Below are 26,173 nucleotides of genomic sequence, written 5' to 3'. Positions count from 1 at the left end.
TAATTTATCGGCTTCTTATGTACCAGTTTGCTCCGCTCCCTCCTCAGGTCTAGGCTAATTCGAGATCTTACCATCCTATGGTCACTGCAGAGCACCTTGCCGAGCACGTCCACATCTTGTATGATGCCAGGGTTAGCGCAGAGTATAAAGTCTATTTCATTTCTAGTCTCGCCATTCGGGCTCCTCCATGACCACTTTCGTCTATCCCGCTTGCGGAAGAAGGTATTCATTATCCACATATTATTCTGGTCTGCAAACTCTACTAATAACTCTCCCCTGCTATTCCTAGAGCCTATGCAATATTCCCCCACTGACTTGTCTCCAGCCTGCTTCTTGCCTACTCTGGCATTGAAGTCGCCCATCAGTATAGTGTATTTTGTTTTGACTTTACCCATCGCCGATTCCATGTCTTCACAGAAGGTTTCGACTTCCTGGTCATCATGACTGGATGTAGGGGCGTATACCTGTACAACCTTCATTTTGTACCTCTTATTAAGTTTCGGAACGCGACCTGCCACCCTCTCGTTAATGCTATAGTATTCCTGTATGTTACCAGTTATATCCTTATTAATCAGGAATCCCACTGCTAGTTGTCTCTCCGCTAAGCCCCGGTAGCGCAGGACGTGCCCGCTTTTCAGCACTGCATATGCTTCTTTCGTCCTAACTTCACTGAGCCCTACTATGTCCCATTTACTGCCCTCTAATTCCTCCAATATCACTGCTAAACTCGCCTCACTAGATAACGTTCTAATGTTAAACGTTGCCAGGTTCATATTCCAATAGACGCCTGTCCGGAGCCAGCAGTCTACAAAGCGCTGAATAAGCTACAGCACAAAGCTCTCGAAAATTCACTATGCAATAAAGTGCCCACAAGATCATTCCATTTTGCCATATCGTGTAGGACTTAACTCATGAACTATAGCGGCTACACAGAAATTAATGACATATTTGAAGTCTGCTTCTATGATTTATAGGTGGGTGGATTTTCATCTCTAGTACAAATATTTAAGAAATGTTGTTTTCGAGGACCGCCTTAAGATGCAGCTCGGACACCTAATCTCAGCTTAACGTTACAGCGCAAACACCTAAGACGAACCACAAAAAAAAAAAAAAAAGACACGACACACACTGGCGCTGTCTTTCTTTTTGTGGTTCGTCTTAGGTGTTTGCGCTGTAACGTTATTTTCAGAATTATGTACCAACTAGGCCCAAATGAAGTTTTACTGAAGTACCTAATCTCAGGATATGATGAGTGGGCGTATTCTACATTTCAGAGAGAACAAACACTATTCACATAAACTGCGCAATTTGTATAACTGGCACTGGATTCCTCAGCATAGTTATGCCTTTCTTTTTTAAATATTCTTCATAAGTCATTATGCTTCCTACATGGACCAGAAAGCACTAAATATTGGGAGTTCTCATCTAGCTTCAAGGCAAAAAATTTGTTTTGCAGCTTTAGTTTCGAATGTTTCTCTTCAAGCTGGCAGTTTCCTATTCTCATGTTTCACCATTGCCAGGGGGCTATAGGTTAGAAATTACCAATTTCATTTTCCATTCATTTCTTATTATTAATTGCAGCAGTGAGCCGAACCTGGAGATGAACAATGCTGGCATGGCATGCTCCCATGACAAAGTGCGGAGAGAATGGCAAATGAATCTTTACAAGAGGCTGGCCCAGGTGCCTGATAATTTATTCCAGCTTCCAAGTCATTCAAACGACACACAAAGCAGGTGCACACTGTAGCTGTACTAGCATGCGGGTGATGCCTGTCTGCCTGTTGAAATGTCTCTGGAGGAGGAAGGAAAGGGCAGAGGACGAGTAGTTGTGCCGAGTCTTCTTTCTTCATGCTTCCTTTGAGCACTGAAGTGTGTCTCTCTTAAGAGGAAGCTTTAGCTCGGGTGCTCCTATGTAATACATGTAAAATGAGAATTCGTTTTTCTCGGCAACCACTGCACCAAATTTGACGAGGTTTGTTGGTTTTAAAAGAAAAACTTAAAATCTAGTGACTGTTGGTTTCGAATTTTTGATTTAGGTCCTTCATTTTTTATTAAAATTTGACAAATATCGCAAATTTTCAAAAAAAGAAACTATGAAGTTTACAACTCTGTAACTCTAAAACGAAAAACGATAATACAATTCTTTGAATTGCATCTAATAGTACATCTAAAGCGGACAAAATTGATATGCTATACATGAATCTAAAAAAAATTAATATGGAAATACAGCTTTTGCAGAACCTTTGTAAACAACGTAACAAATTCACGTAAGATATAAAATTACATATGAAATTTGTCCGCTTTCAATGGTCGAATAGATGCCGTTTACAGAACCGCGATATCTGCTCTTGATGCAGAGTTATGGATTTGTAAACTTCATGCTTCTATTTTTTTCAAACTTTCGAATTTTTGAAAATCTTTTTAACGAAATTCAGGACCTAAATAGAAATTCCGCGACCAACAGTCACTAGAATTTCACTTTCCCTCTCAAATGCAACAAATTTCATTAAAATCGGTCCAGGGGTTATCTCAGAAAAACGTTTTTGCGTTTTTACATGTATTTGAATAGGCCGCTTCGGAGTTGGGCCCGAGCTAAAGCTTCCTCTTAAGAGACATGCTTCGTCAACTCTGGACGCGGCACACAAGCAGCCGCTAACTTACCGAACATCAGAGGCTGACAGACAACACATTGGTTTTAGATCTCAGTGACCTTACCAGCAAACTTAATGTTGCCAAATTCGTCTGCTTCGGGGACTTGCTCGAAGCTAGTGCTCTCTGGCAATCCTTCACTGTAAAAAAATATCCAACCAAAAGTTCCAAGACCAATGAGCAAATCTTTCGTGTGAAAAGAATTTATTTTTCGGAGGACTTGACGCAGAATTCTAAAGTTGCAAAACTAAACTTATTCATAAACTTCATGAATAATTTGGCTACATTAGCAGGTATGTATGAAGTAGCCATTACAAAAACCCAAGTTAGATCCCATAATATATGTACAATATGTCGTCCATGCCATCAATCACTTAATTGAGAAAACTGCAGAGTACAACCAAATTCTGTACATGGCCTTCGTAGGTTATGAAAAGACACTTGATTCAGTAGATACCAGCAGTCATGAAGATGTGTACAGGAAGCATACACGAATATCTTTGCAAATATCTGCAAAGAGTTCACAGCTGCTCTAATTCCCCGCAAGCAGAAAAATGGCCATCGAGGAAGGTGTCAGGCGAGGAGACATAATCTCTCCAATCTCTGCCACTGTGAATATTGTGCCATCTTCTTTCTCCCAATTTAGCACATTGTTTGAGCAACAACAATACGGTTACAACGTATTTATCACAACCTTGAGCTAGACGACTGGCACTCTTGTGCAGGTGTGTGAAGTGAGCAGTCTTTCAAGTTGTGCGGTACATCACCACATAATTTGTAAAAGGTTTAGCTGTGTTCAACTGTGTCACAGGCATTTTTGAAGCACTGTTTCTCCAATAACCTTGACGGGTGTCACAGAGGATGATGCCATTCTTGCTGACAGGGGCAAACACATTGGCACTCATCCTTTCACTTTATTTTGCAATGCAAGATAGCAGTAAGAATGAATAAAAGCATACGGGCAGCAGCGCTTATGCAGTTTGTTTCCTTGCCATGTCACTTTACACTATATTGTAATATGTACATTTCACTCCCTTTCTGAAAGACCGCAAGTTCCCCTTCATGTTATGGTATATTAAAGGTTGCGTTATTGACATGCAAGTACATCAATTCGAGACTGCTGCAGGCCTAGAGATTTATTTATTTATTTACATTAACTCGGGGCCCAGAAGGGCATTAGAGAAGGGTGGGCACAATTTATTTATTTATTCAAAATACCCCCAAAGACCCTCATTACGAGGGTATTACAATTACAATTATTGTTTATTACAATAAACAATGAATATACAACACATTAAAAATTAGTAGTATTTAGAGTGATAAACCCAAAATATAATCAATTATTGCATCCTCTACAATGGAGGGGGTTGGGGAGGTGGTTCCACTCGGTACTGGTCTTTGGCAGAAAAGAACCTGAGAAAACATTTGTGTGACAGAATGGAATGAAAACTTTCAAAATTAAAAAATCAAATTCGATTATCAAGACATGACAGTATGCATGAAGGTTCTCAAATAAATTCTTGTTTAAGTGAGTTCTTTGGGTAAAGGATTTTTTGAAAAGGCACAGATGAGCAATATTTTTTCAAAGCTGCAAATTAATAGGTCCAAGGTCTGATTATATTAAAGAAATGCTAGATGTGTGGGAATAATTTCAAAGGATGAAACCTGCTGACCTGTTCTGAACCGACTCAATGGTATCTGCTTATGTTTATTCACCAGGATCCCAAAAAGATGACACATATTCTAGTTTGGGTCTAATTAGTATTTTGTTGAGCAGATCTGTTTGCATTGTTAGAGATGTGTTGAATGCGGCCATACCACAAAAAGTTATTGTTTACTGTATTCCAAGATATACCTATTTATAGGAAGTCAGGTGCTTAAGGTTGGTTCCATTGACAATAAACTGAAAGGAGTAGGTGAGCGTGAGCTATGTGAGACAGACATAATTTTACATTTATTGGGATTTGAAAACAGCCGATGTGAGTACCACCTACAGATGTTATCTAAATCTGACTGAAGAATGAAGTTGCCATTCTGATTAGCGTATTTACTTGCAGAATGATTGTACCCCTGAATTTTGTAGTCAAAATTAGATTTTTTTTCTTTCCCGTGTAACGATTGCACCCAGAATGGACGTCATGGTCCTCGAGCTATAAAAGACAGCAGCTTCGGTTCACCATCATTCACTGCAAAACAGTCCAGGCAGCTGAAACATGGGGCTGGAGTAATCGCCTCTTTTATGCTATGCAGTGACAACCGCTTTGTTCATCCACAAACATTGAAGATACGTGGCCTTTCCATTGCTGGTACATTAGTGACCCTTTCCTGAATGACCAGACATGCACCGAAATCTTAGACGGCATATCCGATCATAAGTTAGTCCTATGCACATTACCTCTACCTGGTCTTGTACGACACCACGGCCCTGTAAAACACGTTCTTGCATTCAACAGAGCAGACAACGATGCAATAATCACTATCTCACTCACGAATTTCTCGACTTTTCAGATCTTTGCTCGGATAAAAACTTGTCGATAGATCATATATGGTTGCAATTCAAAGCACACATCATGCATTGTATTGAAAATTTTGTCCCACTAGATCGCAAACTTACAAGAAAGTATAATCCATAGATCACCCGCGAAATAATTCACATTAAATGTAAAATTATAGGCTGAGGAAAGCTAGGAGGTCTGGTTTAGCCGCTAATATCACCGCTCAGATTTCCGCGTTATCTAAAAAATTGAAAAGCAAGACACGCGTTTTCAAAATGCACTACTATGGTACCACTCTATCCAAGTTTATGAAAACGTCGCCAGCAAAATTTTCGCATTACGTAAATGGTAAACATAACGATAGAAAGGCTTCTCCTTCAATAGAAACAAAAGATAAGGCGGATCAATTCAATCGCTACTTCCAGTCGATTTTTACAATCGATAATGGACTAGTGCAACATTCCCAGACTATCCCATCTACCAGAAATAAATTACTAGAAATCCCAGAAATAAGCGACAGTGGTATACTAAGTCTGCTATTAAACCTTGATGACAAAAAGAGCTGTGGCCCAGACGGGATACCGAACGCTTTTCTCAAACCGTATGCAGAACCAGTTAGTAAGTATCTACGCTTAATATTCACAAAATCTATCCAGGTTTCACAGATTCCTTCTAAATGGAAAGTCTAAAAAATAATCCCAGTGCATAAATCCGGCGACAAGACGATCCCATCAAACTACAGGCCCATTTCCTTGACGTGTACCAGCTGTAAAATACTCGAGCATATTGTCCTCAAATTCATAACAAAGTTTGTCGAAGACAATGACCTGCTACACCCCAACCAGCACGGATTTCGGAGAGGCCTATCGACCGTAACTCAACTCGTCGAGATAATGCACGATTTGGCCCAAGGCATTAACAAACACTCCCAAATTGACATAATTTTTATGGACTTCTCAAAGGCGTTTGATCGGGTTTCCCATGAAAAGCTGGTTATCCAGCTGGTCTGCAAACTTGGGGATGGGCCAATGACTCGATGGATATCAAGCTATTTGTCCGGCCGTCAACAATTTGTGCAATGCAATGAGCACGTTTCTGACACATTAAATGTCACGTCCGGTGTGCTCCAGGGATCTGTCTTGGCACCGATATTATTTTTGTTGTTTATAAATGACCTGGCAGTCAACATTAACGCAAATATTAGGTTATTCGCAGACGACTGCTCATTCTTGTCTCTAGTTGTCGACGTCCTCGTCCGCTCTTGTGCCACTGAGCACAAGCTGTCCGCCGCCTACCACCCACAAACAAACGTTCTTATGGAATGTCTCAACCGAACAATCACAGAGATGCTGTCGATGTACGTCTCCAACGATCACCGCGACTGGGACGCCCCGCTGGCTTACGTGACATTCGCGTATAACTTGTCCCGACATGACACTGCAGGATATTCGCCCTTTTATCTCTTGTATGGTCGCGACCTCACACTGCCGTTTGACACCATCCTCCCTTCTGTGCCACGTGTTGCAACCGAGTACGCTCGTGAAGCCATCAATTGCGCTTGCACGGCACGTCAAATCGCCCAATCTTGTTTATTCGGCTCACAGCATATACAGAAAGAGTGTTATGACAGCTGCCATCGCGATGTTAAGTTCGCGTCAGGTGCTTGGGTGCTCCTCTGGTCACCTTATTGTCTGGTTGGCCTCTCCCAGAAGCTTCTCTCTTGCTACACAGGGCCTTATGAAGTCCTAGGCCAAATTAACGACGTCAATTATGAGATTTCGCCACTACACTTTGATGCATCCTCAAGTCAGACGCCTGTCGACGTCGTGCACGTTTCGCAGCTGAAGCCATACTTCGCTCGCAATTCTTCGCCTGCCATGCGCCGAGATGGCGCTTCACCACCCAGGGGTCCTGTTATGGAAGGATGAGAGAAGAGTGAGAAAGAAGATCGGGGACGCTGGCTGCTACGTGTTGTTGGTGGTCAGCCATGTTAGCTGTTCTGACTCCTCCTGTATATATATTGTAAAATAGTTTTTATATACTCGCAACATCCCCGTAACAATACAAATATGGAATAGTAACGGGCCCAAGACAGAGCTTTAAAGGAACATCTGACTTTATGGCACAGTACAAGGATGCATTATGATTAGCTGTTACAAACTCGGTACGGTTGGTTAGGAAACATTCTCATTTCAGACTATTAGGGTCAATGTTAAATGTACTAAGCTTAAGAAGCAGTAAGTGCAGCAGAACTTATAGTTGGGCGAGTTGGTACAAATTCATAGTGAAATATTTAGCGCGCACAATCGACAAGGACGCAGTGCTCGTTTGTCCCCCTTCACTGTGTCCTTGTCGATTGTGTGCGATAAATATTTCACTATGAAACATTAAGCGATGAAACACAAGTCATGAGACACCTTGCCAAACACTTCTGCAAAATATAGAAAAATACAGGTAATGACGTGGCCTTTGTCTAAAGAGGAAGAAATGTTGTGTATAAACAATATTATTTGCATTTTGCAATAGCTCTTGCGAAACCCATGCTGAATTGAAGAGTGGGATTGCAGAAATGAGACGGCATTGGAAAATATGACATGTTCAAGGGAGTACATAATTTTACACCGCACTTTTTGAATTACGTTATTGTGCTGACACTGAAGGAATTGGACTTGAGCAGGTCCACACTATCTTGCGCACTGAGAATGTAATTCTAAGTGGACATGAGAAACAGTTGGAGGCACGGACAAAAATAAATGCCTACTTAGTGTAGTTGTTCTCAACAAAATGACTCCTTCACTTGCTTTCTCCACAGGAGATAACAAATCTTTATACAGTCAATGCAATGTCCCTCCATAGCGGCCGCAGAAATGTCTGAAAAATCAGGCAGTACGAAAAAAATGAATGCATGTGTTTTACTACCCCCAAGGGCTCAAATCACCCAAGGCACGACCCAAAGAGCTCTGAAGGCCTGCCAGACACTTATTAGATGCATGGGTGCTTGCATTGTGACAGGCAACGGCGGGTGCATGCGTGTATTAAAGAATATACACATTCTGTGCCGTGACAGTGGCCCCTTTGAGCTCTTAGGAGCCGCAATATATATATAGAATATGCTTGACCTCAAACATCATTGTATTGCGGCGAAGCCGACTTTTTGGAGCCAGCATTATGCAAAGCCCTTGCTGTACTCTGTGCACGAAGAAAGCCACCAGCGAGGATGACAGAGGCGGAGCTGGTGCCATTGCTGACAGTGGCAAATTCTTTCAATTAGGAGCACAGCACTGAACAGGAGGCTTAATAGTGAACGTCAAAGAAGCCAGCCTTAGAGTTGCTGCGGTGGCTAGGGCTGTTAGTGGCATGTGAGAGAGCTGGTTCGATACTGCGAAAAAATCAAAATGGCTGCAGTTGTGGCTTCTATTATTGCTGTTTTGGAACTGCGGTCACAGCAAAAAGTCAGAGAAATCGACGGCTAGGGGTTGCGCCATCCAAAATGTCATATTTTAATATATTAGCTCTTGGGGTACGTGAGGGTGCTGTGAGGCTTCCAAATTACCGGGCATGTCCGAAAAATCGGTCAAGTATATAAAGAATACATCGCAAAGGTTTGTTGATGTTCATTATAGGCAAGTTTAGATACATTAAATTGCCTCATATATCACACTGTTTTGAGTGTGAACTTATTCATTATAACCAGGTTCAACTGTACGCAGGTGCAAATATAGCTATGAGATGAGCACGTGTAACCCTGTTCATTCCTAGTAAGTGAAAAGGAAGAATGCCATCAGCTTCAGACCACTGCAAATCCCTTCTCTGCATTAAGCTAGAATGATCATCTAACACGGCACTTGTGCAGGGAGAGGACGCAGCAATGCAGTGTCGCCCAGCAGCAGCCTGTGAAGACTCTCGGGAGCATACAAATCTCGATGATCGGGTTCCCAGGAGAGCACATCCTCACAGAAGCAGAGCAAAAGTGTGTCCGCGATCATTCCGTAGAGGGACAGTACACAGTGGGCCACAACACACGAGAACACTGCCACGGCTAGCACAGGCACAGCACACAGCTGGAGTTCAGGGTTATCACGAAGAAGCACCACAGCCAGCAGCCCAACCACAGACGTTATTAGACACTTGGCCAGGAACAGCAAGAAATCGCCCGAGATAACCAAGGGACTGAGAGAGCTCTCTGAAAGCACAGAGTAGGCTGTGTGACCAGCTGTGCAGAAAGATGTTCCACGAATGGCAACCACAGTGTACGCATTGTGGATGACATGGTTGAAGCACTGCAGCTCAGTCCCTCGTCGTTCGAAAATCCGGTGCTGGAAGGCCAGAAGTGCAAGTCTCGGAATCCTGCACACCGGTATAAGGATTGAACCTAGGGCAATGGATCCAAGGTGGTAGAGAACCAGGCGAGCCGTAGAACGCCCCAGGGGCCACACTAGTGCTGTGCGGTCCTTGCAGAAGTACCACGATGCAACAGCCCCAGCAATGACAGCCTGCTGACAGGCGAGCATAAACTCGGCCGCCCAGAGAAGGAACAACAGCTGGAACCACCAGGCAAAGCGAACCCAAGAAGGCTGGTCATAAGCAACCAGAGTGAAGTGTCGCACCTCGGCAACAGGTGTCAGATTCGTTGCATCAATGGGGCCACCAGCAAAAGCTGCAATAGGGCGAGTTTCACGGCTCGCAAAGTCGGCAGTGGCCAGGTGGAGGAAGACAACAGTCCATGTTGTAAACAGAGCCACCAAAGCAGACAATGTCCACACAGGCTGCACTAAAAGAAAGGGCATGCGGCGAATACAAAGTCCAGCTTCGTGGAACAAAGCTCCTGCCAGCCTAGCATGCTTGTGCATTGCTACTGCAACAACCAGCAAAATTATGGCCAACAGTGTCACTCCAATGGCAAAAATAAGGAATGCGTGCTCGTTTTTAGCAGCTTCTTCGAGAAGGCGTTCAAATGGTATCAGGTCCAGATGGAACTTGATGTCAACATAAGTCCACCAGAGCACAGCTGCTGTGGCCATCACAGATAGCACAGACAAAATAAGGATGACCTTCGCTGCCAATTCTGCAAATCTCTGAAGTAGAAAGACGACTGCAAAAGACAGGATGCAGGCAAAGGCCAGCATAGAGCATACCTCGCGCCACGCAGCAAATAAATTGCTGACAACCTGCTGAAGGCTGTCAGCACTGTTTAGATATCCGTAGATATTGTGGAAGACATCTGAACTGGCACCGAACGGAACACAGTGATTACGCACAGGCTTGCTTGGTGGCACCGGAAGTTGCGGGCAGGGGCCAAGCCCTGTGTTCTGCTGCTCCTTGTCGAAGAGGTCCAGCACTGTTGCATTGGACAATGCAGAGTGGTTGTTGGCTGCCACATCATAACGGCACAGAGACGAGCCCGTCTCTTCACCAAAACGACGCACCTGCATGAGGAAAATGGAGTCATTCAGGATAAAATGTTGCTGCACTTTGTTTGCTTCTCATCACATTGGCTGTGTTCCGCAAATCACTAAATAGACAGCTATGTGAACAGCAGCAATCTTGTTCCAATTCTAAGCCAGCAAAAGTGACAGCTTCACGAAGACAGTGCCGAAGTTAAAAGACGCAGGCTATTTTTCTCTGTCCAAACAACATGGCAGCTGAGCAGAAGGCTTGCAAGCTTGACGAGTAGGATGTCCACTCACACCAAAATGTAGTCTCGCTTTGCTAATGCACTTAATATAAGCTACCTTGCGTTTTTCATAAGCTCGCATGTGAAGCATAAAATAAAGTGACGTGCTTTTCTTTGTTTTTTTCACGTCGACGCGAGGTGGCATCGTGTAGTAAAGACATCTTCCATGCAATTCCTCATCTGTTCCATTACTTAGGTTCAAAGCTTTCTTACACCCTCTTGGGCTAGTTGGTTTGATAGTTATTGAGACGCTAGCACTTAGGTGATGCAGACAAGGAAGAAGAACAAGGACAGCCGTTCTGTTCACGTCTCCTAAATGCTATGGTCCCAATAACTTTCTTAGCTGGGAACATAGGCTGTCTCCAATGCTGGCCAGGATCAGAACACACTCATTATTTACTTCACATGCACATTGACCACATTTTGACTTGGTTTCAAAGATCATACAAACAGCTGAGTCTGAGTATTCCATACATTCATTTGCACATTACTGAGGAGATAGAAAAAAGAACCAGCATGCAATGGTCTCACAATGCTACCTTGGCCCAGATATACAGTGCATGCACGCAATTCATTAAAACTTCTTTCTGGGCGAGTTGGTGCATACTTGACATAAAAATTGTTACATCGCAATCACATGCAACCACAAGTAAGAAGCACAGCGCTTGTGTCCCGTCCTTCTTACTTGTGGTTGCATGTGATTGCGCTGTAACAATTTTTATGTCAAGCATGCACGTAAGCCCCTCGTGACATGGACATCGACAGCGTTTCATCCTGAGTGTCTAACCATAACTTCTTTAATTCCAGTTTCCGTTTTGGTTTACCAAAAACAGGTCTGTTCCGGCTAAACTCTGGAGAGGAAAAATAATGATTTAAGCCGGCTTGATGGGTTCAAGTTCATTTGCATAACCAAGGAATAGTTACAGAAAAACAGCATAAATTTATTTTGTAATATAATTTGACACTGCTGTTAAGCTGTCCTGAAAGTTTATGTGTGTTGTTTGTTCAGGCCGCACATAGTTTTCAAAAGAACTATGAAGATCATATACAGGTGAAGCAAAGATTTATTGAGGGAGAGAGAGGGGATACTATATAGGGAAAATGCAGAGAGGTCCTCCAGCCTGCAGCTCTGCTCAGGTGGAAGGGAAGAGGAGATAAATAGGGGACTGAGAAGTAATGATGATGAAAGGCAGTAGGATGCAATTATATGCACACCTGTGTTCGATGGGCCCATTCGCAGCCTTGAATCTAGACCTGGCTTAAACGGTCCCAAAAATTGTTTGGACAAATAGGGTACAGTCGCGGTCAAAAATACGCGGCCCACGGCTCCAGTCGGCGGAGCGGCCGCGAGCCGCACCGCGGCGCTCGCGTCGGCGCTGCGAGAGTTTGCGCTCTGACGACAGGTATCTCCCTCGCTCTCGGGCGGATACGTAACGGACGATACGTAACGGGCGGATACGTAACGGATACGGACGATACGTAGGGAGATACCTGTCGTCAGAGCGCAAACTCTCGCAGCGCCGACGCGAGCGCCGCGGTGCGGCTCGCGGCCGCTCCGCCGACTGGAGCCGTGGGCCGCGTATTTTTGACCGCGACTGTACATAGGGTACACATAGGGTACAGCTGCAGTAAAACATTCATGCCACAATCTAAATGAAGCATCTCATATTAAGAACCATGAAGTATTACAGGTTACCCTCCTCCATAGCCACGCTTTTCCTCAACTTGTTTGCCGAGCAATTGGGGCTAAGCTCAGCCTTCACTGGTTCTGCATCATGATGCCATGTCTAAAGCCTCTCGAACCTCTCAACTAACCACCTGGCCACCGATTTTCAGTGAGAGCTATTCAAGCAGCATGCGTTGCAAGTGTGTTTGGTATTCTGGTAAACGCAGGTGAGCTTGGGACTTTGACGGATGGGTGGAGGTGTAAACATGAGAGGCTAACATGGTGTAGCCACCTGGTGGTGCAGAGCTCAACCAGCCAGATATAGACCTAATAATGCTGTAACCAAGTGTAAAACATTTAAATATTTAAAAAGACAATGTGTTCGTGATTAGGCTGCTGCCGAAAATTGACACCAGTGGCCAAAGTAGAATACACTTGGTTACTGCTATATCAGCTCTGCATTTGTCTGGTTGAGATTTGCACCCTGCACGCTATTCACATTTGCGCCTCAGCCTGTCCAGCAAAACCCCCAGTTTGCCTGCATTTACCAGAATACTGGAGATGCTAAAACTTTGTTGTGGTAGCAATCTTCTGGCATGAAGTGACGGCCACAAATGAATAGATTCTGGCACCATTTCGCTCTAGCCACTCTACTTGCCTGTTACCTTGTAGAGAGGGACACAAGGATGCATTTTGACATGTTGCCAATCGCTAGCTTTGCAGCCCCAACCCAATTAGGACAATTCATTATACTCGCAAAAGAAACCTTAAGACCAACACTGAATGCACAGCTCGCTTCAACACAAAGCACATTGTAACGCAAGCAGATACTTGCTGTGTGAGGGAAGTGTTTGAGACAAATTGTCATTGTGTATTTTCATCCCAATACTTTTTTTATAGAAACAAATTAACGAACATTCCAACTATTATGAACAGTTGGTTATTATAAAGTTGGAAAAATTATTGATGAAGCAACGTGGTTAGCTAATCAGATAGCTCGCCTCCCTGACATCTATGTATATATGGTGACAGGACGGCTGAAAACTCACGGGAGCAGCACCACTGTAATCAGTAGTGATGCACATTTTTAAAACCTAACAATAAATTACACTCTATACATGGAGTGCTTAAATGCGACACTTAATGATCAGGACTACCCTCACGACTCAGTGCATTTGTACAAGATAGTCAAAATCTAATAGTCAAATCTAAGAGAGCCTTGATGGCTTGATTTTGTTGAAATGTCCATTCAATGACCCAGTAACACACTTTCAATGAACGGCCTATTGTTAATTGGCGTGAACAAAGCGATCAATGTCTTCCATTCACAAGCAACAAGTACATGTGCACCATTGTCTAGGGTACTTTGCACACACCAGTCTGGTGAGCCTGCACATCCCATGCGATGCAATATTATTGCCATAATCTAGTCTGCCCCCGACATGATATGCTGAAAACCAATACTAATGGTGCAGCTGCTCTAAAATCACGGGAACATGGAGTGTATTTGCAAATGAAGTAGCACAGTTGAGATGGATGAAAAGTTCCAGAAAAGGGGGGTAACCTGAATGAAAAAACATTTCTTCCTTTCAGTTTCACTCCGGAGTGAAGATTGTAACGCTGCCGTTCGAGCAAGAATAATGCTTCTTTCCGGTTTTTGCTTCAGTTCCAGTTTGATACACCGGTTTTGTCTATTGTTCCATGAAGAGTGTTACATTACAGGGTGTACAAGCATGTGGTATACCAGCATTTCAGAGAAAAAAAAAGGCAATGAAGGGGAAAGACAGCCAATCTATGAATTCAGTAAACACAGCGTGGAGTATAGTGGCACTGATAGGATGCGGCCTTTAACCCATATACTGTAAAAACCCACATATAATAAGAGGCTTTTTGCCTATTATTAGCGTTCCAAATTTTCGATTCGTACTATATGCAGATCCGAACAAAAATTTCAGTCATAAATATGGGCTAGAAGTTTTGGTTTTGTTATTTCTGCGTGACTACAGCATTGTTTTTGTTGTTGAGTGCACACCTTGGCAGCACACGTACAAACCACGCTTCGCGAAGTGCATCTTTTTTATTCCGCATTGAAGGACCAAGATGTCCAGACCACGAAAACTGTGCTCTTAGCTACAGTGTGGCCGGGAGGCATATTTCCAATTGCTAGTAGGTACAGCGGGGCGTGGAACTTGCGGGAACGACGGATGTTTGCATGCATGCGTGAGTAAGAGAGGGTGCGAGAGAGGAAATGTGGGGACTTTTGCTCCTTGAATATACGACTCTGCCTAAGCACTACGGAGGAGTTTCATGGCGCGTGTTGTATGCGCTTGTCCCTAGTATCAATCGTCGCTTACAGCGCATACATAGACGAGGGACAAAAAGGGCAACGAAGACAAGCGCGTGCCGGCAGAAGTCACAGGGCGGGGCAGTGCTGAACTTAGCATCGCAAGTTGGCGACCCGACGCAATTATATTTATTCAATTGTGCTTTTTACTAATTAAAACATTGTGTCATTATTTCGCATTATTGGCGGCGCCTCCAGGACACCAAGGCAACAGGGACATCAAAGCTAGAACCCAGATTGGTCCATGGGTTGGGGCTCGCAGAGGCCTGCGCGTGCTAGGAGAGTATAAGATCGGCTGTCCGCTATCGCCGACAGCCTACTTCTTATGCGAACACCCCCTGGTACGCTTTGGCCTCTGTGGCCCGAACCCACGGGGCGCCCCGCTTTCAGCTTTGATCCCCCCGCTACCGCTTGGGTGCACTGGAGATCCTGCGCCACCTGATTCAATATAACTTCAGGTGTTATCCTGAGGCCTCCATTTGCCGGTTACATGTGCTCTGCTGGAGCAGTGCTTGTAAAAAATGCAATTTATCGCCGCAACTAATAAAGCAACCCGTGATTTATACAACGCCAGTGAGAACCTTGCCTCTTCAGACACAGCGATCACCAAATGGGGCATCTCTGCCCTCTGCCTCACCGCGTGGGCAGCCAGCGGTGGAGCATAAACAAACTGGACAGCACTCCGCAATGCCGGCATGCCTAGGGGACAAACGCGTACAATACACATTAAGAAACCTCCTCTGCTGTGCCTAGGCAGACTCATGTATTGAAGCAGCAAAGGCCCCCAGATTTTCTCTCTCGCACCCTCTTACTCGCGCCTGCGCAGAAACGTCAAGCGCCGTGAAAAGTGCCACGCCCCACTGTACCTACTAACAATCGTAAACACGCAGCCGGGAGGCAGTTTGGCGTCAATGAGGCAAGCATTCGCGGATGGCATCGAATGAAGGAAGCCCTTTTCGTGTGCAGCAGAACGCAAAGAAGCTTTCGCAGCCTGAAAAGATTTCTGGGACAATCCCAGAAATCGAACTCACCCTGATGAAGTTCGTACACCAACAGCGAGCCGCACATCTAGCTGTGAGTGTGGAGCTTATGCAGGCAAAAGCTAAGGAGCTTGCAAGAGAAAAGGGGCTACAGAGCTCCACCTTCAAAGTACGCAAGCACTGGATTTATCGTTACATGTGCCGTGCTGCATTTTCCTTACGCCGCCGAACTTCAATTTTGAAAAAGGTGCCTGAATCATTCGAAGAGCTGCTTGTGGCTTTCCAGCGCCACATTATTTCACTGCGCAAGTCCAAGAACTACCAGCTAGGGCAAATCGGCAATGCTGACCAAACGCCAGTTTATCTGGACATGCCATCGCCCCTCACCGTGCACGAAAAGGGCTCTAAACAAGTTTATGTCTGGTCCAATGGCAACGAGAAAACGCGAGTTAGTGTCATGTTGTCATGCACGGCAGACGGACGCAAGCTATGTTGTCTTCAAGCGCAAGACAGGGCTTAAAGGTGAGGAGCTGCCAAAAAATGTGGTCGTGAGATGCCTTGAGAAAGGCTGGATGAATGAGAATCTTGTGCTCGACTGGAGAAAGTCTGTCTGGTGTAGGCGGCCCGGCGCACTGTTGTCATTCCCATCCATCCTCGTGCTGGACGCAGTTTGTTGTCATTTGGCCAACTCAGTGAAGAGGCTGTTGCACGAATCTGGCACTGAACTTGCCGTTATCCCGGGTGGGATGACGTCTCAGCTGCAGTCTTTAGATGTTTACGTGAACAAGCCATTCAAAGATGCGGTCAAGTGGTATTACGCAGATTAGGTGCGCTCACGTGAGCCTGCAGTGACGCCAATCGGGCGGCTGAAGCGGGCTTCGCCAGCCACACTATGCAAGTGGATTGTGGACACATGGGCCAGCATACCAGAGGACTTTGTGCATTGCAAATTCAAGAAGTGCAGCATCTTGAACGCGCTCGATGGCACAGAGGATGAGTGCCTCTGGGAACGTGTGTCCGACAAGGAACTATCCGAAGAGAGTGCTGCTGAGGAAGAGAGCGATTGAAGTGGAGTGCAATTTAAATAAATGTTTTCCTCGAGTTTTCCTAACTCATATGCAGATAATACTTTTTTTTTTCCATTTCGTGTCCCAAAAATTTCACCTCGTACTATAAGTGGGTTCGTATTATACGCAGGTTCTTATGGTATGCCTAATATCCTACATGTTGTACACTTCTTTCATTGGCAGTAACTCCTCAGATTTCTTATCAGAAAGCTTGCAGTTGCCAGCCTGTATCAATAAGGTCATAGCTCATCTCTGTGCAAACATTGGTAAGTGCGTATATACAGTCGAACCCGGCTATATCGAACTTGCAAGAAAACGCCTATCAGTCCAATATAGAGCATAATTCAATATAAGCCTGCTAAATAATTGGATGTCATAAAGCACATACCATTTATAAAATCAGTTTATTGATGGAATTAGCTGAAATAGTCATGCATTTTCTTCTGCTTGGGCAATTTCGCTGCTTGTGACGCCCGCACTTCTAAACGTTGTCTAAGGAGTCGGAGCAGCTGAGGCCACAACTTTCCGCATTCGCGCAATAGCACCGGACTAGTGCGAGCGCACCAATCCCTTCAGAGGATGTGGGCAAAGGACCGTCGTTGCTTTCCTCATTGCGACCAATTTCACTTGTGCTCGGTACGATGTCAGCAATGTAGTCTTCGTTTTCGGGCTCTCCCGTGGTCGCGACACCATCATTAGCACTCACGAACTCATCCACCATTGATCCGTCAACCGCTTCCAGAAATTCTGACAGCTCGCTCCAAACTGCGGCAACACCGGCAACGGCTTCGCTGCATTCATCAGAATTTACAGTCATCACCGAGCACGCGGAAGGCGGCACGGCTGAAGCAATTTCGGATGAGCCACTCGTACACGGCCGTGCGTACGCGCCGGGCACCACGGGCACCGGGTTGTGAGTTTGGCCGCTTTAGCCCTAATCTCCCCTTATTCTTCAAGATTGTGCTGAGAGTGCTCTTCAGAATCTTGCACGCTGCGGGGACATCCGACTTGTCACCGTGTTCGACCCGATTTATGATTTCGATCTTCACGATCACGACAACAGTGCAGGAGAAGGCCCACAAAACGCCCACACAATGAACCAGAAAAGCAGCGAGACAACTCACACTTTTGCCATCTTGCACGACGAGGGCACAAGAGCCTCTGATTGGCTGTCTGAGCAAGCGCTGCGGGTGCGCCAGGATCATTTTTTGCAAGGGGGTGTCGACGGCTCGCTCAACGCAGCGCAGTCACGGTCGGGAGAGCGGTTGGATGGAGCCGTCCCGCCGGGTTTCCCCACCACCACGAGGGAAAGTCAACTTCTGGGGGCATTTTTCCACAGCTTGACGTTCGATATATCGGGAGTCGCTGCTATTTTTGTTCGATGTCAGCGGAACTTTCTCTGCATATACTCATTGTAACTATACCTTGTCCAGAAATTGTTCGATATATAGAATAATTCTATGTAAACGGGTTCGATATAGTCGGGTTCGACTGTAGTTGTTTATGCATAACGATGCGACATTATGACTTTTGGGACTTGAAGAAGGGCACTTCCTCATGGCAAAAAAGTTACTGAGATGAATTCAAATGTCATTGATTGTTGTCGAGAATGTGATTACATATCCATTAAGGACGAAATGCATATACGAGAGAATATCTATTGTCTGTAGAAAAAATTTTGCCACATTTGAAACAGCACTGTCCTATTTATGTACATATTTGAAGTAGTAACTTAGCGCGAATAAAACCACGGAAACAAGAAAGACGGACAAGGACAAGCGCTACTCAGAAATGTTTAATGGAAGGAAGAATAGTACATATATATATAGTCATATCATAAGAAGCCAACAAACACTGACACCAAGGACAACATAGGGGAAATTACTTGTGCTTAATAAATGAAATAAAGAAACTATAAATTAATGGAAATTAAAGTGGATGAAAAAACAACTTGCCGCAGGTGGGAACCGAACCCACAACCTTCGCATTTCGCGTGCGATGCTCTACCGATTGAGCTACTGCAGCGCTGTTTCTCCATCCACTTTTCCCCACCACTCACAGACCTTGGCGGCGGACGTTCCACGTCCACCGCCAAAGTCTGTGAGTGGTGATGACGCTGGCTAACACTTCCAGGGTTCTACTAGTACACATAAATACCCAAGAAAGTGGATGTGGGATATATATATATATACATATATAGTCTAACCCGGTTATAACGAAGCCACTTATAGCGACATAGCGGTTATAACGAAGGGATTTCAATTTCCCCTTTTTACATATTCAATACATTTTGGGTCCGGTTTTAACGAAGTAAATAAGAGCGCGTCAGCGGATATAACGAAGAGATTTAATACCAACCGAAAAATAATCTGTCAATCAACACATTTTTGCGTCCTTGAGGCGATTTTTTCCGCGAAAATAAGAGCAAAATTCGGCTGACGGCGTCCTTTCGTGGCGTCGTCTGCTCTCACGCGGAGCGAAAGGTTGCTTCACTGCATCGCATGGCACGCCGGTCTCGTGTTGCGCCGTCCTTGAACGGCGTCACGGCGTGGAGCGGTAGAGCACGCCGCGCAGGGGTAGAATGTAAAAAAAAAGCCCACTGCTTCGTGAAAGCCGGCTTCTCCCGAAGCAGCAGCGCGGAGGCGGCGCCTGCTGGGGACGAAGCTACCGCGATTGACGGCGCTGCAACCGCTGATGCTGCCGCCGCGACGGCCTGCTTGGAGCAGCTTTGGGATTCCGCTAGCGACTTGAACCTTGTGCCCGCGGGTCTAAGCCACATGGACTTCGTTTTCGCCGACGAAGACCTTGTTGTCACCGAGGACTTCACGACTAAAGAAGTTGCCGGGAGTGTCATGGAAGAGACCTTGGCGGACAGCGCCTCCGACAGCGAATGCGACGATGCTAGTTGTGCCCCTAAGCCGGTCACCTCCGCAGCGGCCATCGCAGCTGTTGACACGCTACGGATGTACCTCGGTAGTGCGGAGTTCGACCAGATCTTTGGTTCGCAGTTGGATGGTATGGAAGCCGCAATCCTGAAGTCCGCACTCGCGAAACGTGTTCAGGGGACGCTGGACCACTTCTTTCAGCGGCAATAAATCGGTATGCCCATGTTTGCATTTTTTTTTCATAGTCCACATATTACGAAATAGCGGATATAGCGAAGTGATTTCCGATTCCCGCCGACTTCGTTATAACCGGGCTAGACTGTATATCCTCTTGTCACGCATGCGCCTACTAAGCAGAAGAGAAGCCGGTACATGCACATCAATGGCAGTTACGCAAGAAGTTAAATTCGGCATTTAGTAATGTGATAGAAGGCTCACTTACACATCTATCTCTATTCTTCTTGATAAAGAAGGCCTCAAGAGCGAGCCTGGAAGAGGCGTTGCCGCTCCTGCCCAGAATAGTGGTCTCAGGAAATCGAGCGTCACACCCACACACGCTAACATGAGCCACCAGATGTGCGCCCTTATCCTCTTTTTTCTTTAGTTTCTGCCATACTTCAAATATGGACGACCAACTAGCCCAACAGTCAACTCTTCTAGAATTTATGCACAATACTGCTAGCCCCAGGCAGGGGCCGTCGCAGGGTGGGACTGACATCAGTACACATTAAAATATTAAAACAGTGAACAAATAAAGAAAACAAAACTTGAAAAGACCACTATGCATGATTAGTAAGCACAATTATACAAATACAAAGCTCTAAAAACAAGAAATTGCATGGAACAGACTTCACATAAACTCTGTTGAATGAACGCTTGAAACTGATCCACATCATCCACTTCAACCTGCTTACTATCAAGGTCATTCCACTTGACTACCGAGTGAGGAAAAAGGAATATTTAAAAACATTGCTTGTTGTTTGAAAAGGAAGCAAAGTAAGATAATTTCTGCATCTCATAGCATAATCAAGAGAATGTGCGACTTACTCATGAGTGTTTCTTTTTAATATGCCTTTAGCAACTTCAAACAAGAAACGCAAGCACGCTATCTTATTTCCGTCTGATAATGGCCTCAAACCTGCTCTAGTCCTTAATTCAGTAATAGACGTAATGCCATACTGATTGAAGATGAACCTGACTGCTTTCTTTTGTATCAATTCTAATTTATTGATATTAACAGAAGTAAATGGATCCCATATTATATTGCCACATTCAAAGAGAGGTAAAACAAGAGACTTGTACGCTAAAAGTTTAGCATGCTTAGAAGAATTGTGAAGAGATCGCTTCAATTTTAATTTTGTCATGGCATTGTTAGCAATGTAGTTAATGTGACAGTCCCAATGCAGACCGTGAGTTATGTGCCAACCTAAGTATTTGAATTCAGAAACTAGAAGTTGGTTACTATCACCTGAATAATCAAAAATCAATGGGTGCTTCTTATTTGTAATGGTCAAAACAACACTTTAAGCGTAATTCACACACTATTTTAATAGGCAATTGAGTTCAACATTCAGTTTAACTTGACCATCATGCAAATTTATAACAATACAGCATACAGTCATCGGCACACAACCGGAGTTTTGCATTAGAACTATCAACAATGTCATCTATATAAAGCAGAAAAAGCAAGGGCCCCAGTACGGAACCCTGGGGTACCCGATTCAAACGGTAGGGATTAAGATGGAAGCTCTCTGCAAACGACATATTGGTGCCGAGAGGTCCGGTATGCTTGAAGGCAGTTACAAAGATTATTTTTTGGTATGAGTTTAATTTGTAGTTTCGAGTGGGAAATCTCATTCAACGCTTTGGCTAAGTTTAACACTGGGTCTATTTGACTTTGGTCATTTACAGTTGAAGCAAAATCATAAATTTCTTCAACAAGTTGGGTCATGGTGGAGAAACCCCACTAAAGCCATGCTGAGCTGGTAAAAGAATAGAAAATCAGGAAATACAGTAACATGTTTATGAATGATGTGCTCCAGTAACTTACAGCAGGAACAGGTTAGGGCTATGGGCCAATAAATTGTAATCAGTTCTTTGCTTTCATTTTTAAATAACAGATTTATTTTGGCCAGTTTTCAGTTGTCCGGCAATGCACCTGATGACAGGGATGCAGTTCAGATAACTGTCAGAAATTTAGACGACTAATCAGCATACCTTTTAAAAAAGGCATTGGATGGGCACTGGTCCAGGAAATTTGCTCTCATCTAAATTCAACAAAACGTTAAATACACCTGGTTCAATAATTTCCACATCATCAATGGAAAGCAGGATTTCAAGTTCAGCAAAACAAGGTGTGCAAGAGTTATGGCATGTGAAAACTGATTTGAAATGATCAGTAAATGCATCTGAGATTCCTGTTTCATCAGACGTTAAGCGATTGGTTATCACAAAGGTATCAGCATGAGATGTTCTCGGTGATATGAATCCGGAAAACTTAGCAGGTGATTCCTTCATTAACCTACTTAGGTTAACATTAGACAAAATGTCCAGTTCTTGATACGTTTTAGTTTTTAGTTTCGAGGACAAGAGCTTAATTTCATCACGTAGGCTTCAGGTGTTGCATTTCTTCTTTTGTTTTTTAAGGCGGTTAAATTTTTTTTATGAATAACATTTTTCGTGACCCATAGATTAGACGCACTAGTTTTCCTAAGTGGCACAAATAGATGAATACGAGCATGCACAGTGTTCTTGAACTTTAACCACATCAAATTTACATCATCACAATCATTACTAGCACTATTTAAAAGTTCACCAAAGATAGCTCCAATTTATCTATAATACTACCATCAGCAGAAGAAAAACCTTGCACGCAGCTTACATTAGTTGACTTTGTTCGTGTAATGGAACTAAATTGAACTGACAGCTTTATGATCTGAAATACCAACAACAACAATGCACTGGATTTTACTGGGATGTTGCTACGTACAAAGACAAGATCCAGAACAGACTAAACGGTACCTTGAATGGCGTGTAATCTTTGACCAGCTAGTTTAAATCAAAGCAAAATGCAATGTCAGTGAGCTCTTTCTTATTAGCAACATCAGTATTACCAGCTGAAAATGTAGATCAATCAATAGCCAGGAGATTGAAATTGCCACACAAAACAATCTTGGTATTAGTGTTTGTACTGTACATAATGTAGTTTTTCAAATGCTCTAGCACTTATAAATTGGAACCTGGTGGTCTGTAAACGTCTACTATAAAAAGCAAACCTTCGAGGCTAGCTGGGCCATTCACGCACACAACTTTCAGTTTTTTTTAAACAGCAGCTCAGCGCTGTCGCCACTATTGTTGCGATCCCGACGATAAACTTCAATATCAGGAGGCACAAATTCACTGTCACATATCCCATCGTGGAGCCAGCTTTCAGTAAGTGCTACCATGTCCAGGCTATCAATGGAAATAAAGTATTCCAAATCTGCAGTTTTACTTACAATACTGTGACAGTTAACATTCAAGAGCTTCAACGGGTCGGTGCTTTTGCAGTACACGCTTTAGAATGGCTGCTCCCTTTTGTTTTTGCATACGATTACGGAATGGGCCCGCAAAGTCAATATGTACATGTGACCATGGTTGCATAGGCCACGACCACGGGTGCAATGGTGCCTTGTGCGGCAGGTTGCGCTGCTGCAGGCATGGCATGCAGTGTCTCACTTGATTCTCATGATCTTTTTCCACAGATGGCCACCATACATAGCTTCGGGCGAGTTCCTTGCTTTGCACGATACCTGGGTGCCCCTCACATTTTCAGTCCCAGGACAGGAGGCGTCCTTCTGTAACAATCTGTAGAAGGGTTTAGCAAGCGTTGCCAATCCGCCTCTTTCAATTTCCTGTGCTGCCCTCTGCCGCCGAAAACGTTTTGGAAGGGTCCCGGGGCTTTCGCCGGTTGATTTCTGTGCCTGCGCCCACGTTGAGTGCGCGTCAGTTGTGCGTTTCGTGGATTGCAAATCATTATTAACAGCTTCTTCGGGACAGCATGTCGTTCCTGAAGCCATGTAGCACTCAATGGCTACTGGGTGAGCAGGCCTGAGTGCGCTGTTCTGCAAACAGTGCGGCTGATAAAGGCAGGCCGAGTTCCGTTTGGCAGCACGGCTGCCTTGGGATCTGTCACTGATTTCTGCATTTGGACATCACTTTTTGTATTCTTTTTACACATTATTTAGACATTTCGCATACTCAAAAAGTCTTCGAGCGCAGCCTTCTGCGTTGGATTACATCGACATCTACAGCCACAGGTCGTTATCGTCAAATATTGTGGTAAAGGTCCATTGCTGATATGAAATAGTGTCAAAATGTAGCAAAGCGTGCATATCTGCGCATATGTGCCATGCTGTTACACCCTAAGATGAGTCAATATGAGCGGCCGAACCACTTAAACAACGGCAACTGTGATCCAGATACATATATTATGGGCCGTTAACTCATTCTCGCTTTTCTTTAACTCCATCGTACTTAGTTTTAGCGTGACATAGAGCATTATTAGAGAATACTGTGCTCGCATAAGTGCTCATTTGTAGGCCATGTTGTTCTCTCACAAAAACGCGAGGATGCCATCGCTCACATGGAGTTGGTATAAATGAGTGAGGCGGTTGTTTATGCTGCTGTATACCAAATACACCGTCTCTTGTTTGCCGCTTGACGCAGAGGCAAACAGTGCATCTCTGAAATGGAGAAATGTGTCGGCAAAGCAATACATACAGGCCGACCCATATGTACGTAGCGAATGCGGCCGACAGCCTACAGGTACGGTGACGTACAGACGGCACAGCGCTGTGTCGCCGCTTACCGCTTATTGTGTACGCTCCGTGCGAAGTGAAGTGTAGCTGATTTCAAATCGCTAAGGCCAGAATTGAACTATAAAAGCAGTTTCGCTCAACCTAACTGCTTACACTTCAGTTCAGGTTCGCCGATAGAGAGTGCACGAACATGACGGCACCAGGTTAACCTTCGCTGAACAGGATCAACATTGGCTCAAACTACGTGGGCATGGCTTGAGAGGGTTAAAGCTTGTGCATTTCAACTTGGTAGGCGTGTATGACTCATTTTGAGCACGACCAATTATATGTACAAGCAAAGACGCTGTCGCTATTGTGTTGTCGGTTCGACGGCCAATCGCAGGGGTTCGGTCGAACGATGGTCATCACGCTGATTTTGCCGGTGCCTTCGATATAAAAGCCTGCTGCAGTACAACTCGCGCTCGTCAGTTGCGTCGTTGTCGACCTGGTATGATAAAAAGGTTTCAGTGACGCACTATAGTCGGTCAATCATTGGAGTGAGCGTCTTGTCGGTCTTGTATCGACCCAGTGTTGCCGCACCCTACGAGTACGTGTAGTCAGGAACGCGCTGCCACCACCAGCAAGTGAGGATTGACACTGCAAAAAGACGTCAGCAACATGATGTATTTAAGTGTCGCCTAAGTGTAACGCATGGGTTTTTCGGTAAATTAGCAAGCCACTCATGAAAGGCGGCAACTACCAGGCTCACGGTGCAGTCCGGAGAACTCGGACGATGCCGTGGCCACTTTCTGTTTTAAAGTGGAGTTGCGGTCTTGCGCTACGCACGTTTTCGGCACCGCACCGACGTCGAGCTATATACCAGTAGAGTTTCAATGCAGTACACGGCACGAGTGCTTGCAGCAGCACGCATCCGAGCGCATTTTTTTTTTTCAAGGGACTCCCCGGCGCGCGGCCACGCGCGCGACCCTTCCAAAACATTTTGCGACTAATCTGCTAGGGCAGGGCACATGCGCCATCGCACCATGAAAGAGGCGGATTGCGGCGTAAACTTGCCATAGTAGTTAATGAGCCCAAGCAGTGAACACAGTTGTGCTGCATTAGTAGGCTCTGGGGCTTTCAGAAGAGCTTGAACTCGTTTGTTGGTTTGAAGCCCGTCTTACTGATAACATGCCCATGATACTGAAGTCTAAAGATACTGAAAACCCTAAAAAAATCACTTCCTTTTCGTTTTGCCTTCGGTGCCCATTTTGCGCAATTCGTCAGCAGCTTCTTTTGCATACGCTTCCTCAATGTTTTTCTTGGCTTCTTCCAGAGCCAGTACTAGCTCAACGGCCTTTTGAAAAGTCAGCGTTTTATCTTCTGCAAATAAGTATCGCTGAAGGTCGGTATGGAATAAACCGCACACAAACCTGTCTCGGAGCAATTTGTCCAAAAAGTTGCCGAATTCACAGGTTTGGGCTAGTTTTCTGAGCTCGGCTACATACTGTGCGATACCTCCATGTTGCAGCTGACTTCTGTGAAATTTTGCTTGCTCTCCGATCACAGGCACTCTCGGAGTGAAGTGATTGCGAAGCAGTTCTGTTAGTTGGTTGAACATCTTTTGCGACGGCTTAT

General features: G+C 44.7%; 1 protein-coding gene across 1 annotated transcript in view; it reads right to left on the bottom strand.

Moving 5' to 3' along the window:
* Positions 1-7,242: 7,242 nt before the first annotated feature.
* The window catches only part of LOC126519317 (choline transporter-like 1), a 36,403-nt gene continuing 17,472 nt past the window's right edge, over positions 7,243-26,173 (bottom strand). The window contains exon 2 of the mRNA XM_050168946.3: positions 7,243-10,570. Within this exon, the coding sequence (XP_050024903.1) occupies positions 8,978-10,570 (1,593 nt within the window). The 3' untranslated portion in view covers positions 7,243-8,977. The remainder of the gene's footprint in view (positions 10,571-26,173) is intronic.

This window comes from Dermacentor andersoni, chromosome 10, assembly GCF_023375885.2.
Source record: "Dermacentor andersoni chromosome 10, qqDerAnde1_hic_scaffold, whole genome shotgun sequence".
NCBI lineage: Eukaryota > Metazoa > Arthropoda > Arachnida > Ixodida > Ixodidae > Dermacentor > Dermacentor andersoni.
The sequence above is the reverse complement of the archived record's forward strand: the minus strand, read 5'-3'. Positions and strand labels throughout refer to the sequence as shown.